The following is a 14,423-nucleotide window of genomic DNA, read 5'->3' as shown; positions in this document are numbered from 1 at the left end:
TTTCCAAAACCCCGGGTAGGTTAATCGCTTCGAACAAAGAATCGATGAATAAATCAGATCAGAACTTCCTAGAATAGTGTTGTTGTTGCCTGTGAATAGTGTTATCAGGTATTCCTTGGGCTGGTATAAGATGGGGTGAACATAAACCATCGTCCCTGTACAGCACTCTTCCCCGTAAATTCCCGTGACGAAATCCTGGCCCCGCCCACTCCAGAGAAGAAGAACAAAAGGCCCAGCCTGAGGGGGAGTCATTTCATTGGAGCTTGAGTCGGCAAAGGTATTAGGCTTATCACGTCGCTGGCTTTTAAAATATTTTTTTTGTTTGTTTTTCTCCTTGGCGGTTATCTCTCGGACTGCCTCCTCTCGAGCCTTAGCTCCTTCCTTCCCGGCTCTGCTCCGGTCTGTGGCTTAGAATCATCGTCAGTGGGCAGAAGAGGATTGTAGTTTGCGGTTTGTTTTTTTTCTTTCCTTTTTTTTTTTAATTTCCTCCTGTTGGAGAAAGAGGAACGGTGGGTTCCGCCAGGTTCCCCTGGGAGGGTTTTTCCGCTGCCAAGGTCGATGAGGAGCAAATTGGAAGTGTCTGTCTCTCACCTGCACCTGCAGCCAACGCAGACTGTGTTTAACTTATGCAGACTCCCGTGTGATCTTTGGGTTGGGTACCAAAGATGCAGAGCAGAGGTGGAGGGTGCAGGGCAGCATCTCGGAGGGAGGGAGAGGGAGAACGGAGGAGATGCGGAGTGTGGGGCTCAAGGACTCGGTTCTCCAGCGTCAAGTGGAGGTGGTTCCCTTACAGGTATTTGGCAGACTTGACTGAGAGCAGCCACACCGCGACCAGCGGTTCTCTGTTCCCGACAGAAAGCGACATGGCCAAAGTCCCCGACCTGTTTGAAGACCTGAAGAACTGTTACAGGTAAGAACGAGATACTGTCTCTTGGGATTTCATTTCAGGGCATCAAAGCCAAAGTTGGGATTTACTTGGGATTTACAATGACTAGCTTGACGCCAGACTCAGAGACTCTTAATGGGTATTTTCCTACCTCTCAAGTGGGGGTAGGTTCAGTGAAACTGAACAGCCACACGTTGAACTGAGATAGAAAGAGATATTAACAAATAAGATAAAGTGTATACATATATACTATATATATATACATATATATATATGTATAGCACTGCACTGTAGCACTGTCCTCCCGTTGTTCATCGATTTGCTCGCTTGGGCACCAGTAACATCTCCATTGTGAGACCTGTTGTTACTGTCTTTGGCATATCGAATACTCCGTGAGGAGCTTGCCAGGCTCTGCTGTGCCAGCGAGATACCAGACAGAGGAATCAAACCCAGGTCTGTAACTTGCAAGGCAAATGCCCTACCTGCTGTGCTTATTTATATATAAATATATATATATATCCAACCCATATTTATATATAAATATATACTTTATATATTTATATAATATATATAAATTATAAATGTTTTAGAGAATACATAGTAAGTAATGTTTGACATGTGGTCTATTTGGTTAGAATTTAAGTGAGACACATTAAAAGTACTACTTTTTTCTTGAGGAGCTTAACATTTTTCACTGAAGTTCAATTGCAATGCTTGAATTTGTTGACCAAAGTACAAGGTCTTTTCTGATGATTATTATTTCAAATTTGTGAAATACAAATTACTGCATACATGTGTATATATAGAAATCCCTAATTTTACAAAATAACAGTAATGGCTCTTTGTGTGGTGTGTGTGTGTGTGTGTGTGTGTGTGTGTGTATTACCCAAAGCTAATGTGATCACTAAAATTAGTTAATCAGCAACTAGTAATATATCAAACAGAATTACACTTTATCATCTTGTTTTGACAGTGAAAATGAAGAATTCAGCTCTGAAATGGAACATGTCTCTCTTACTCAGGTAATCAAAGTGACTATCATTCATATGGAATTGCTATTTTTGTGCAGAAAGAACAGAATTGACTTTGGTCTTCAGTGTTTTTGTTTGCCTTCACTAGAAATCCAGGAACATACATTTCCTCATTATAAAAGAGACAACCTTTCTCTCTCTACTACTGGTTGATGTTGTTCATGTCCATCAGTTTCCTCAGAATGAAGCAGATCTTTCCTAAAATCCCAAGAACTATAGTTTCCTTGAGCAAACTTTCTCCAAATGTTAACTATGCATTTCTGAAACAGTCCCTTTGGGTGACTTTATAAGGGATCTGTATCCTGAAGTGATAGGTTATGTTCAATCTCTCTGATCTCAGCATCAGGAGTTAGAAATAGCTCTCCAGAAGCCAGGGTATGTGGCTCAATAGTAGAACACATGCCTTGCATGTCCTGAGTTCAATCCTCTGCATCACAAAAAAATAATAGCCCATGAGGTCATAGCCAATGAAGCTGAGGAGGAGGAAGTAAGCCAAATGAAGTGAGAAATCAACAGCCTTCACCAAGCTGTTTTCTTTTGCTAGGAGCCCACAAATAGACATGTATGAGTTTTCCCTTATGTATTTCTTGTATTGGCTTTAAAACTTTTTTTGAAGGAGTATTCCTGAACTATTTGAGCACTGTCATTAGATGCTTCAACTCTTGAGAATCAAACAAAAAGCTGTCATGCACAAAGGTAATTTGTAAACCTGTTTCAGTGCATTTTATTTTGGAGTCTATAAATAAATGACAATAACTTCTCAAGAGATCACAATCTTGGCTGGAGAGAGAGATAGTGCAGCAAAGAAATTTGCCTTGCATGTCCAGGTTTAATTCTCAGCACCCTTATAGTCCCCAAGTCTAGGAGAGAACCCTGAGCACAGAGTCAGAAGTAAGCCCTGAACACCTCTGGATGTGACTCAAAAATGAGATAGAGGGAGAGAGAGAGAGAGAGAGAGAGAGAGAGAGAGAGAGAGAGAGAGAGAGAGAGAGAGAGAGAACTTTTCTAGAGGAATTTTTAAAGGTGAGAAATAAGAAAGGGAGGGAGTGGGAACAGGTAAGGAGAAGACAGAAAACAGGAAAGTTGGGACTAGAGTGATAACTTACAGTGGGTAAGGTGTTTGTCTTGCACCAGCTGACCCAGGTTCCATCCCCTGCATCCCATGTGATACCCAAGCCTAGCAAGAGTGATTACTGGGTGCAGAACTAGGAGTTACCCCTGACTAACTCTGGATGTGGGAGAAAGAAAGAAAGAAAGAAAGAAAGAAAGAAAGAAAGAAAGAAAGAAAGAAAGAAAGAAAGAAAGAAAGAGGGAGGGAGGGAGGGAGGGAGGGAGGGAGGGAAGGAAGGAAGGAAGGAAGGAAGGAAGGAAGGAAGGAAGGAAGGAAGGAAGGAAGGGGAGGGTGAGGGGGAAGAGAGAGAAAGAGAGAGAGAGACAGAGAGAGAGAGACGAAAATAGGAAAAAGGGTACAAGGTTATAGGAGGGGGTTGAAGGCAGGCAGATACTCAGGAGGGGACAAAAGTGGGGGAACACTGATGAAGTTTGAGTTACCCCAAACAAAAAAGGGAGATCCTTGTCACTATATCTTCAGCATAAAAATAAAGAGGTCTCATTTTATAGTCAACCTCAGTACCTATTTTCCTTCCTCACAGAAATCTTTCTATGATGCAAGCTATGGGCCACTTCATGAAAACCACATGGACAAATATATGTCTTTGAGTACCTCAGAAAACTCGAAGACATCTAACTTTACTCTCAAGGAGAGCATGGTGATGGTGGAGACCCACGGGAAGATTCTGAAGAAGAGGAGGCTGAGTTTTAATCAGTTTCTCACTGACGAGGACCTGAAAGTCATTGCCAATTCCAATGCAGTACCAGAGGAAGGTAAAGAATCAACTATAAGAAACTCCTTGTTGTTTTTCATTTTAATTAAAGGGAGACGGCAGAGAGGAGGGGGCATAGGAATCTGGAATCAGAGTAAAAGGCAAGCAACCAGTCATTCATTATAGTAACTATAGAAGAGAAAAATTAATTTTTGTCTTTTCACCAGTAAGGGGAAGGCAGCGGTGATCTGAGTCTTGAAAACTTGTTCATGGACTCATTTTCTGACCATACCCTGCAAGCCTTACCACTCAGCCTTTCTGCAGACACAGTTATGTAGTCTTAATGTAAAGCCACTTACAGGCACATGTACTTATGCATCAAGTTGTTTGAACTTTGTGTGTTGTACGTGCAGAAAATAGAAATAATCAGAGTCCCTGCTTGTTGTGAAGATAAGGTAAATTATTTTCACAAACATTTGTTTTTTTTTTTTAAGTTGGCAAACACTTTATTTCTTTTTTTTTTTTTTTAAATTTATTTATTTATTTATTGAATCACTGTGGGAAAGGTTACAAAGCTTTCAGGTTTATGTCTCAGTAATGCAAATATCAAACACATTTCCCTTTACCAATACTTATTTTTTACCATGAAGAACCCCAATAAAACCCCACCCCCACCCCTCCCCGTCCCTGTGAGGCAGATGAATTCTAGTTAACACTCTATCTGCTTTGATTAGATTCATTGTTTCAATAAAAGATTCACCACTATTATTTAGAGTTTACCCCCCCCCAAATCAGACATGCTGAAAAAGCATTGTGAAGTGATTTGCTTTGTACAGCTGGGTTAAAGAATTAAATGTTGGTTTTGGATTTCTGCTATTTTACCTATTGACCCTGGAAGTATTTCTACTGAAAGTCAGATAGTTAAGAAACTGGTTTCTGTGTTCTGGAGTCGTGGCCGTGCTGGAGAGCCGCTCGCAGGGGGCAACCGGTGGCCTCGGTAGGGCGTGAAGGGCAGACCGAAACGCCCCCCTTCCCATGAGGTTTTAGTCGCTCCCACACTCCCGGCTCATACCTGCTGTCCACAGGCTCCCATGTGGCCGCCATCTTTCTTTCCAGAGAGGAGAGGGCGAATGGGGCAACACCCTTTCCCCTCCGGCAGACTTGATGGGCTGGATCAACGCATAGTCCGTTCACTTTTCTGCTCCAAGCTGCTGGGTTCTGCATTAAGTCCTTGTGTTTCTGGGGCCATGGCCGTGCTGGAGAGCCGCTCGCGGGGGGCGACTTGTGACCTCGGTAGGGCGTGAAGGACGGACCGGAACGCCCCCCGACCCATGAGGTTTTAGTCACCCCCACTCCCCCGGCTCATACCTGCTGTCCACAAGGCTCCCATGTGGCCGCCATCTTTCTTTCCAGAGAGGAGAGGGCGAATGGGGCAACACCCTTTCCCCTCCGGCAGACTTGATGGCCTGGGTCAACGCATAGTCCGTTCACTTTTCTGCTCCAAGCTGCTGGGTTCTGCATTAAGTCCTTGTGCTTCTGGGGCCGTGGCTGTGCTGGAGAGCCGCTCGTGGGGGGCAACTGGTGACCTCGGTAGGGCGTGAAGGACGGACCGGAACGCCCCCCTTCCCATGAGGTTTTAGTCGCCCCCACACTCCCGGCTCATACCTGCTGTCCACAAGGCTCCCATATGGCCGCCATCTTTCTTTCCAGAGAGGAGAGGGCGAATGGGGCAACACCCTTTCCCCTCTGGGCAGACTTGATGGCCTGGGTCAACGCATAGTCCGTTCACTTTTCTGCTCCAAGCTGCTGGGTTCTGCATTAAGTCCTTGTGCTTCTGGGGCCGTGGCTGTGCTGGAGAGCCGCTCGTGGGGGGTGACTGGTGACCTCGGTAGGGCGTGAAGGACGGACCGGAACGCCCCCCTTCCCATGAGGTTTTAGTCGCCCCCACACCCCCCGGCTCATACCTGCTGTCCACAAGGCACCCATGTGGCCGCCATCTTTCTTTCCAGAGGGAGGAGGGCGGAAGGGAGCAACACCCTTTCCCCTCTGGGCAGAAATGATTGCCTGGATTAACGCATAGTCCTTTCACTTTTCTGCTCCAAGCTGCTGGGTTCTGCATTAAGTCCTTGTGTTTCTGGGGCCATGGCCGTGCTGGAGAGCCGCTCGCGGGGGGCGACTTGTGACCTCGGTAGGGCGTGAAGGACGGACCGGAACGCCCCCCTTCCCATGAGGTTTTAGTCGCCCCCACACTCCCGGCTCATACCTGCTGTCCACAAGGCTCCCATGTGGCCGCCATCTTTCTTTCCAGAGAGGAGAGGGCGAATGGGGCAACACCCTTTCACAAACATTTGGCTAGAATAATGATTGACGCATTATGTTGTTGTTGCTGTTATCTTTTTGGTTTTGCTTTTGCTCTTTGTTCTTTTTGTTTGTTTATCTGTCTGTTTTAGAGCCATACCCAATTGTGACTAGAATTGGGGAGTGGTACTCCGGGCTCTGTTCTTAGGATCAGTCCCTGCAGTGCTCAGTTATAGGGATCAAACTGGGAGCCTTTTGCAGACAAAACATGCCTACAGCCTATTGAACTCTCTCTCTCTCTCTCTCTCTTTCTCTCTCTCTCTCTCTCTGTCTCCTTCCCTTTTAATACTGTCAACTACCATTACCACTAGTTTATTTGAGGTATATTTTCTCTATTGTAAGAACCCTACATAATATTAACCTGAAGAAATTAATATATATTTATATATAATACATGTATATTTTTTAAGAAGGCTAACATTGGACTGGAGAAAGCTCAAATGGTTAGTGTATATACTTTTCATATGGAAGCCCAGGTTCCATACAGGTATCATATCTAGTTAGTCCCCTGAAAAACTTGCTGGGTAGCTTCTGAGCACCACACCACTAGGTGGGGCCCCAAAATCAAAAAACCAAAAGTTGTCATTGTTGTTTTTTTATTACTGTTCCACATTCCTTTATCTCTCCCCTTTGATGGTAGTATTGCTGTTATTGCATTGTATAGGGGTACACACTTCGGTGCTGTTGTAACACACAGGGGTGCACACTCAGTTGCAGGGTTTGTACAAGCTGGGTGGGGTGAAAGGGTTCCATAAATGTTGAGGTCCTGCAGATCACAGTCGGAAAGGTGGGTCTGCGCTAGGGATCAGGCCTGTGACCTCACACATAGAAGACTGATGCTCCTTTATGAAATCACATTCCTAGGCCCTCAATGCAGTTTTTTTTTTAATGTCAAAGTGGTGTTTTCATTGAATAACGTGGTTCATAATAATTATATTACTGGTTTAGGCATGTTACTGTGTCATACCCACCATAGAGTGTCAATATCCCTCCACCAACAATCTAAGGATCCTTTCTCTTTCCCACTTCCTGCCCAGTTGGTAAATTCAGTTTTGTTGGCATAATCTTGGTATTTTTTTTTATTAACTATTGTTTATTCCTTTGTTTTCTTTTTTTTTTCTTTTTGAGTCACACCCAGCCAATGCTCAGGGGTTACTCCTGGCTTTGCACTCACAAATCACTCATGGCGGTGCTTGGGGGACCATGTGGGATGCTGGGAATCACACACAGGTCCGCCGCATGCAAGACAAATGCCCTACCCGCTGTGCTATTGCTCTAGCCCCTATTCCTTTGTTTTCTTTATTTACTGAGATCACCCAGTATTTGTCTTTCTTCTGACTTGCTTAATAGGACATCCTCTGATTCCATCCAAGTTATAGGGAAATACAAGACCTCATCTTTTCTCATAGCTGAGTGGTAGTCTGTTGCATATACAGATTACAATTTTATTTATTTATTTAGTTAGTTAGTTAGTTAATTTTGCTTTTGGGGTCACAGCTGGTGATAAACCAGCCCTACCAGCCTTACCATTGCTCCAGCCCAGATTACAATTTTTTTTAAGATTACAATTTTTTAATCCATTCATCTGTTATCAGGAATTTGTAAACCAAACATGTTTAAGAGGATGGCTCAATATTAATTCACCTAAAAAATTTGAAAATACAACTAAATATACTAAAGAAAAGAAAAAAATCTCTTTACCACCACCAGCACTATGGTACCTTCCCTAAAATCTTTCTACATTCACACATATGAACTGATATGTTTAACATTATTAGGATCACAGAATATACGATGTCTTTATTCAGATTTTTTCTCTTAGTAATTTTTTAAGAACATTTTAGGGTGTCAGTTTTCCCCCCTTAATGTAATACATAGAAGGGGGACTATATGTGGTACTAGGGATAAAACCTGGGTCAGTTCCATTCAAAACAAGTGTCTTATACACTGTACTATCATTAAGGACCCATATATAGTTCTTAATTATATTCATCTTTTTCTAAGAACACATTTGAGTTATAGATGAGGAATATTAGGTGTCTTTTGAGTGACTTGGAAACCTCCAAACAACCTAAAATAATAAATTTTTTCAAATAGCCTCATTTAAAAGCTACTTACAGAATGTACTTTAAAAATAAATAAGTGACACCAGTAATAATCCTAAAACCAGTTCTACCACTGACTGGGTAATATCTCTTGTCTACCAATTTCTCTCATTCCCAAAGATTGGAATGCTTGCAATGTCTCTTTTTTTTTTATTGAATCACGTTGAGATTCAGTTACAAAAATTTTACGTTTGAATTTCTCAATATCTCCTTATGTCTACTTTCTGTGTTTGTGTTAGAGCAGATCTATCACCTATGTTTGTACCTAGACACTAACCTGAACTTGTGACTATTTTATTTTAGAAATCAAGCCCAGGTCTGTCCCTTACAACTTGAGGAGCAATGTGAAATACAACTTTATAACAAACAAAGGCCAATTCACCCTAAAGGATATCCTCAAACAAAGTATCGTTCAAGAAAACAAATACCTCCATGCTACTGCGATACAGGATGTGAATGCTGAAGGTATTTGGACAACTCTGTCATATTTCCTTTTACATCTTGAGTCTTTCCAAGATTTCTGCTACCAAGAAATAAACTTCTCTAGGTTCCTAGATTTATACAGTGCTTCTATAATAAGATGAAGCACATGACCTCAACAAATGGTAAAGCCAGGAGCTTCACCAAAGTTGGAAGTTCCACAAGAAAAAGTTTCCTATTTGGGGGAACATAACTACAATATAAAGCTTTCTCGGGGCTGGAGCAATAGCACAGCGGGTAGGGCATTTACCTTGCACGCGGCCGACCCGGGTTCAATTCCCAGCATCCCATATGGTCCCCTGAGTGCCACCAGGGATAATTCCTGAGCACAGAGCCAGGAGTAACCCCTGCGCATCGCCGAGTGTGACCCAAAAAGCAAAAAATAAATAAATAAATAATTTTTTTTAAAAAAAGCTTTCTGACCCACTATCTCATTTGGCTCTACAGATAGTCTTAATCCTCAATTTTAAATATGAGGAAATGGAGTCAGAAATATTAAATGACTTACCCAAATTTATCCAGAAGCCATGAGGAACAATCACTCTATTAGAAGACCTGCTGATCATTATCTTTAATATAATAACATGATAGAATTTATTTATTTATTTTTAATTGTTTTATTTTATAAGTTAGCTCACAGTATTTTATTACATTTAATATTCAAACACCAACCCTACCACCATTACACCTTCCCACCACCAAATTCGGGATGTATCCACCGAAGCCCCAAACCTTGTCCCAAAACACAACCAAAATAAAATATTTCGTATTGTCTATTATGAAGAACTGCTGAACATGCTTACAAAAAAGTGTTCATATAGGAAACAGTGTGAAGATTGTTCTATTTTGGCAGGAGCCATTAAGACATTCAACATGATAGAATTTATTTATCTTGGGATTGTGAAGCAAAACATTCAGTGCAAATATGTTCCAAAAGACAAAATGCGATGCCCCCTCAAAATTCTTATGCCCCACCAAAATATTTGGTTACATATTTTAGCTTCAAGACATGTCACCAGTTCACAAAATGGTTTTCAGAGATCCAAATGGTTTTCAGAGATCCAAAATAGAAACTTTGTAATAAATGGTTCTTCCTTGGACATAGCTAACATTTTCTGACAATTAAAAATTAGTCCATGTTCTATTTTCCTGCTTAATATTATCTCAATTTTCCTACATTACATTATATACGTATTTACATTTTTTATGGCACTTGACTACTTAATCATGCTGTTATGCTGTTTCCTGTGTTGATATCTTGCTTAAAGTTATCTTTGTGTATATGAGATTATTAGGGGGGAACATATCCCACAAGTGAAAGTTATGGGTTCCTAGGCATAATTTCATAGCTCTTTTGAGCATTATTCTCAGGGAAAGCAGCTACTTTTCACTATCACTAGTAACACACGAGTATATCATCTTCCCCAAACTCCTCCACTATAGATTCACTATGAACGCATGACCTCACAAATTGCAGGGTCTTGTACCATTAATTACAAGAGATTGAACAAAATACTCAACTCCCAATCACTTATTCAATGTAGAAAGTTCTAAAATATTTAACCTACCTAGTGATATAGCTGACATTGTAGAAATACCAAGATGAATAAAATTCATTTCTGGTACTGACACCATAGTTGGAGACTTCACACACACACACACACACACACACACACACACACGCACACACACAGGTGTGCCCTCATACACATATGGTCACACACAAACTCTTGATTTTATACAAATACAATTAATTTACTTTTGTCTTGCTTTCTCTTTTTGCCAGTGAAATTTGACTTGGGCACATATATAGCAGACGATGATTCTGAAATACCTGTGACATTAAGAATCTCCAAAACTCAGTTATTTGTAAGTGCCCAAAATGAAGATGAACCTGTGTTGCTAAAGGTCAGTTATCCTCAGTCTCCAGCTTCTCCAATTTTCCTTCATTTATATCATACATTTGTAAAAAGGTAGCACAGAACTCTTCTCTTCCTGCAATCCCCACCTATCCCCAGTCTTTCTCTCACCTATTTACAGTAGCAATTGGAGGCTGCATCTGAAAGAGTGTAGAGGAGATGGAAGAGTGGATCAGAGGTAAATTGCTTTCTTCCTTATTTTTCCTTTCCCTGCCTGATTCTATTCCTTTCTCATTCTATGGTACCCCTTTATTCTGTCACTCTTTGATCTTTATGATGTCTCCTATCAGCCCACTTTACAGTAGTACAGTGGAATTTGCCTCTAAGGAACTTAAATAATGTAAGATCAGAGAAATCAACTGGCTGCCTATGAGCACAAAACTAAAAGCTGATAGCCAAGAGTCTACTCCTGGCCATCTAATTCAAATGCCTCTTTCTCACCAGCATTTTCCTTCAATTCAGTTTCAGTTTCCTTCAATTCAGTTTACCACTATGACACTCAAAGAATCAAGCACCCATATTGCCCACTACAACCCTAGATGCTTTCTCTTCTGATTAGGTGACTCGCACTGAAAAATGTATGTTGCCCCCACCCCCAATCATGGTTTATGTGGGCATATGTATTTGTCTATCTGGATCAAGTGAGATAAAAGTGATGTCTAACAGACAATAGCTTCGGTTAATTAGTTTATTTTGCAGGTGTCACCTGTTAAACACCTTCTTTTTTTTTTTTTTAAGCATAATGAGAACAGCTATGTAGAGAGTGGTGAGCAAAAATTACAAGCCTGTAGAATTTAGTTTTCTGATGGGAGGCACTATAGCCTGTCCTCCCATTGTTCATTGATTTGCTCAAGCAGGCACCAGTAATATCTCACAACAAATTGTGAGACTTGTTGTTACTGTTTTTGGCATATCAAATATGTCATGGGTAGCTTGCCAGGCTTTGCCATGCGGGCGAGATACTCTTGGTAGCTTGCCACGCTCTCCGAGAGGAGTGGAGGAATCACACTCGGGTCGGCCACATGCAAGGCAAATGCTACCTGCTGTGCTATCGCTCCAGCCCTTCTGATGGGTAATAGACAAATAAAACATGAAGAAGGAAGGAGAAGGCAGAGAAGTTACCAAGAAAATGAAAAGGGTACAGAGAGAGAGAGAGAGAGAGAGAGAGAGAGAGAGAGAGAGAGAGAGAAGAGATGAAAGGTATTAGAGTGCCAATGACAGAGCTCCCTGTAATCCTGGAACTGCTGACAGTAGGGAGCATACCAGGAGAGGGAAAGGGGTAAAAATCTCTAAACAGGGAGCTCTAAGGACACCCAGAACTCTGAGGAACTTTAAGAGATACAGTGTTAGCTTCAAAGATCAGAAGGAACACTCCAGAAATTGGGACACTGTGGGGAAGAATGATAAGCAAAGGATAGTGTCTGCAGAGCTTTGCACTTAAATTTTATTTGAGATCATGAAATTATCTTCTCGCTTGAAAAACAATTACAGCATTTCAAACAGGGGAGTGTCCTGGCTTCACTTACTTTTCAGAAGAAAGGACAAAAAGAAAGTGGAAATCCCAATTAAGTCATTTTAACAATGGTCATGGGGTAGGGAGGGTGAGAAGCACACAGAATCTGTTATACTTTGGAGATAAGACCCAACGTGGGGAGCCAGGGGAAGTGCTGGGCAGTAGAGCTCATGTCTTGCATGTATGAAGCCCTGGGTTCCATTTCTGGCACCATAGACACAAAGGAAAATTAGGAGGAAGAAAAGAAAATCGATTTACTTAGATGGACAAATAGGCGAGAAATAAATTTAGGGGGTAAAAAATCCTTGAACTGAAAACCCCAAAGAAACCTCAATGGAACATTTAGTTACTTTATTTTCTTTGCATCTTAAGTTAGAAGTGGAATTTTATTTTTCCATGAAGATACAGATTCTGTTCATACTCAAAAGAAGAGCTCCGTCAAAAGGGATGATGGTTGTCAAAAATCTAAAAAAGGATTCAGGCAATGTGTCAGTTGAGGCAGCATCTCGCTTATACAGCTAGAAAATTGTGTGTGTGTGTGTATGTGTGTGTGTGGTGTTTTGTTTTGCTTTAATTTTCAATTGCTTATTAAATATGGAGACACACTTTTTCTGTTGTTTTGGGGTTATACCAAACTGTACTCAGAGCTTTGTCCTGCCTCTGCTCAGGATCACTCCTGGTTGTGCTTGAAGGACTGTATGTGGTACTGGATGTGGAACCTTGATTGGCTTGTATAAGGTCAAGTACCTTACCTGTATACTATCTCTCCAACCCAACGAAGGTGATATAAATGTGAAATGACAAATTGCTTTTTCAAATAAGATTAAGAGATAAAAGACCTAGAATCATTTGTGTTCATGTATGGTGTGAAAATGCTTAAGGTCTATGCTGAAGGTAGAAAAAAGACAATCCTGTATTTGCCAGGATACAGAAAGATATCAGTGTCATTGGCAGCTTTTGTGAATAAGTTGAATTTCTCTCCAAATAACTAAGGGAATCAACCTACTCAAAAAGATTAAGCCATAAGCATATAAAAATTGCTTGACAAGTTAACCAATTAATAAATGCTCACTGCATGAACAAGTGAATGAAGAATTTCTATCATCATATTACATGGCTATAGTCCTGAGGTGCTATGGCTTCATGAGGGCCAAATGTCAATGGATTGAGATGAGATATTTTTTTCTAGCACCTTCTTATCTCTAATTGATCTCTGTTTTTTTCATAGGAGTTTCGTGAGACACCCAAAACGATCAGAGAAGAAACCAACATCCTCTTCATCATGGAAAATTATGGTAGTACAAGTTGCTTCAAATCAGTTGCCTATCCAGACTTGTATATTGCCACAAAAGAAGATCACTTCGTGCACATGGCAAAAGGACATCCATCTCTTGTTGACTTTTTTGTGTTGGAGAGCTAATCTTAACACTGAAGTTTACTTACTTGTGAAGTGTTGACAGTCTGTATGTACCATGTACATGAAACAGTCAATTTTTTTATTCTTGGTAATTTGCTGAGCTCTAGTAATTCTAAATGAATGTTTGCTCTCTTTGTAAGAGAGGGAGCATGGTCTAGTACAACCAAAGATAACATATAATATTGCTTATTATTTAAAGAACACTTTAAACTTTGCAAAGTACCTATTATTTAAATTATTAGTAATATTTGGAAAGGGCCAGAGTGATAGGCCCAGCAGGGAGGGTATTTGCTTTTCACGCAGCCAACCTGGGTTATATCCAAACATCCCATGTGGTCCACTGAGTACCACCAGGAATAATTCCTGATATAGATCCAGGAGTAACCCCTGAGCATCACCGGGCATGACCAAAAAAAAAGCTAATAATAATGATAATAGTAATATTGGGATAACCAAAACTACCATATATGTCTACCAAAAAGACACTACCATTCAGCCTAAGAGAAGGACCACATGGAGGGTGCGGGAACCACAGATCCTGGAGGGAAAAAAAAAAAAAACAGGTTCCAAAAAGAGCCGAGATCACCGGCAAGTCCCAGATGGGGTAGGTGCCGCATCCCGCCTCCCCCAGATGGAACCCCGGTGACCAGAAGCCTCTACAAACACAGCTCGAGTATGCGGGAACTAGGACTTTTTCTCAAAACCGCGCAGCCGCATAAGCGGCCGCGCGACATCTCTCTATATACAAAGTGATCAATGGGAAGTAAACCACCCAATCTTTCTCCCTGAAAATCAGAGTTAAGTTTGGAGCACGGCCACAGCCCCAGAAACACAAGGACTTAATGCAGAACCCAGCAGCTTGGAGCAGAAAAGTGAACGGACTATGCGTTA

The 14,423-nt window shown here is 41.3% G+C and overlaps 1 protein-coding gene across 1 annotated transcript; it reads left to right on the top strand.

Annotated features, from left to right (window-relative positions):
* The first annotated feature begins 263 nt into the window (after nt 1-263).
* Nucleotides 264-13,554, top strand: IL1A (interleukin 1 alpha). Its single transcript, XM_056127300.1, has 7 exons — nt 264-277; nt 794-910; nt 1,860-1,908; nt 3,570-3,801; nt 8,507-8,668; nt 10,470-10,591; nt 13,344-13,554. Exons 2-7 carry the CDS (start codon nt 864-866, stop codon nt 13,533-13,535), a joined length of 804 nt encoding a protein of 267 aa, XP_055983275.1. The 5' UTR covers nt 264-277; nt 794-863; the 3' UTR covers nt 13,536-13,554.
* Nucleotides 13,555-14,423: the final 869 nt, after the last annotated feature.

The sequence above is a fragment of the Sorex fumeus genome, unplaced genomic scaffold (genome assembly GCF_029834395.1).
Source record: "Sorex fumeus unplaced genomic scaffold, SorFum_2.1 ptg000006l, whole genome shotgun sequence".
NCBI classification, from domain to species: domain Eukaryota; kingdom Metazoa; phylum Chordata; class Mammalia; order Eulipotyphla; family Soricidae; genus Sorex; species Sorex fumeus.
Note: the sequence above shows the minus strand (reverse complement) of the source record. Positions and strands in the feature narration are given on the sequence as shown.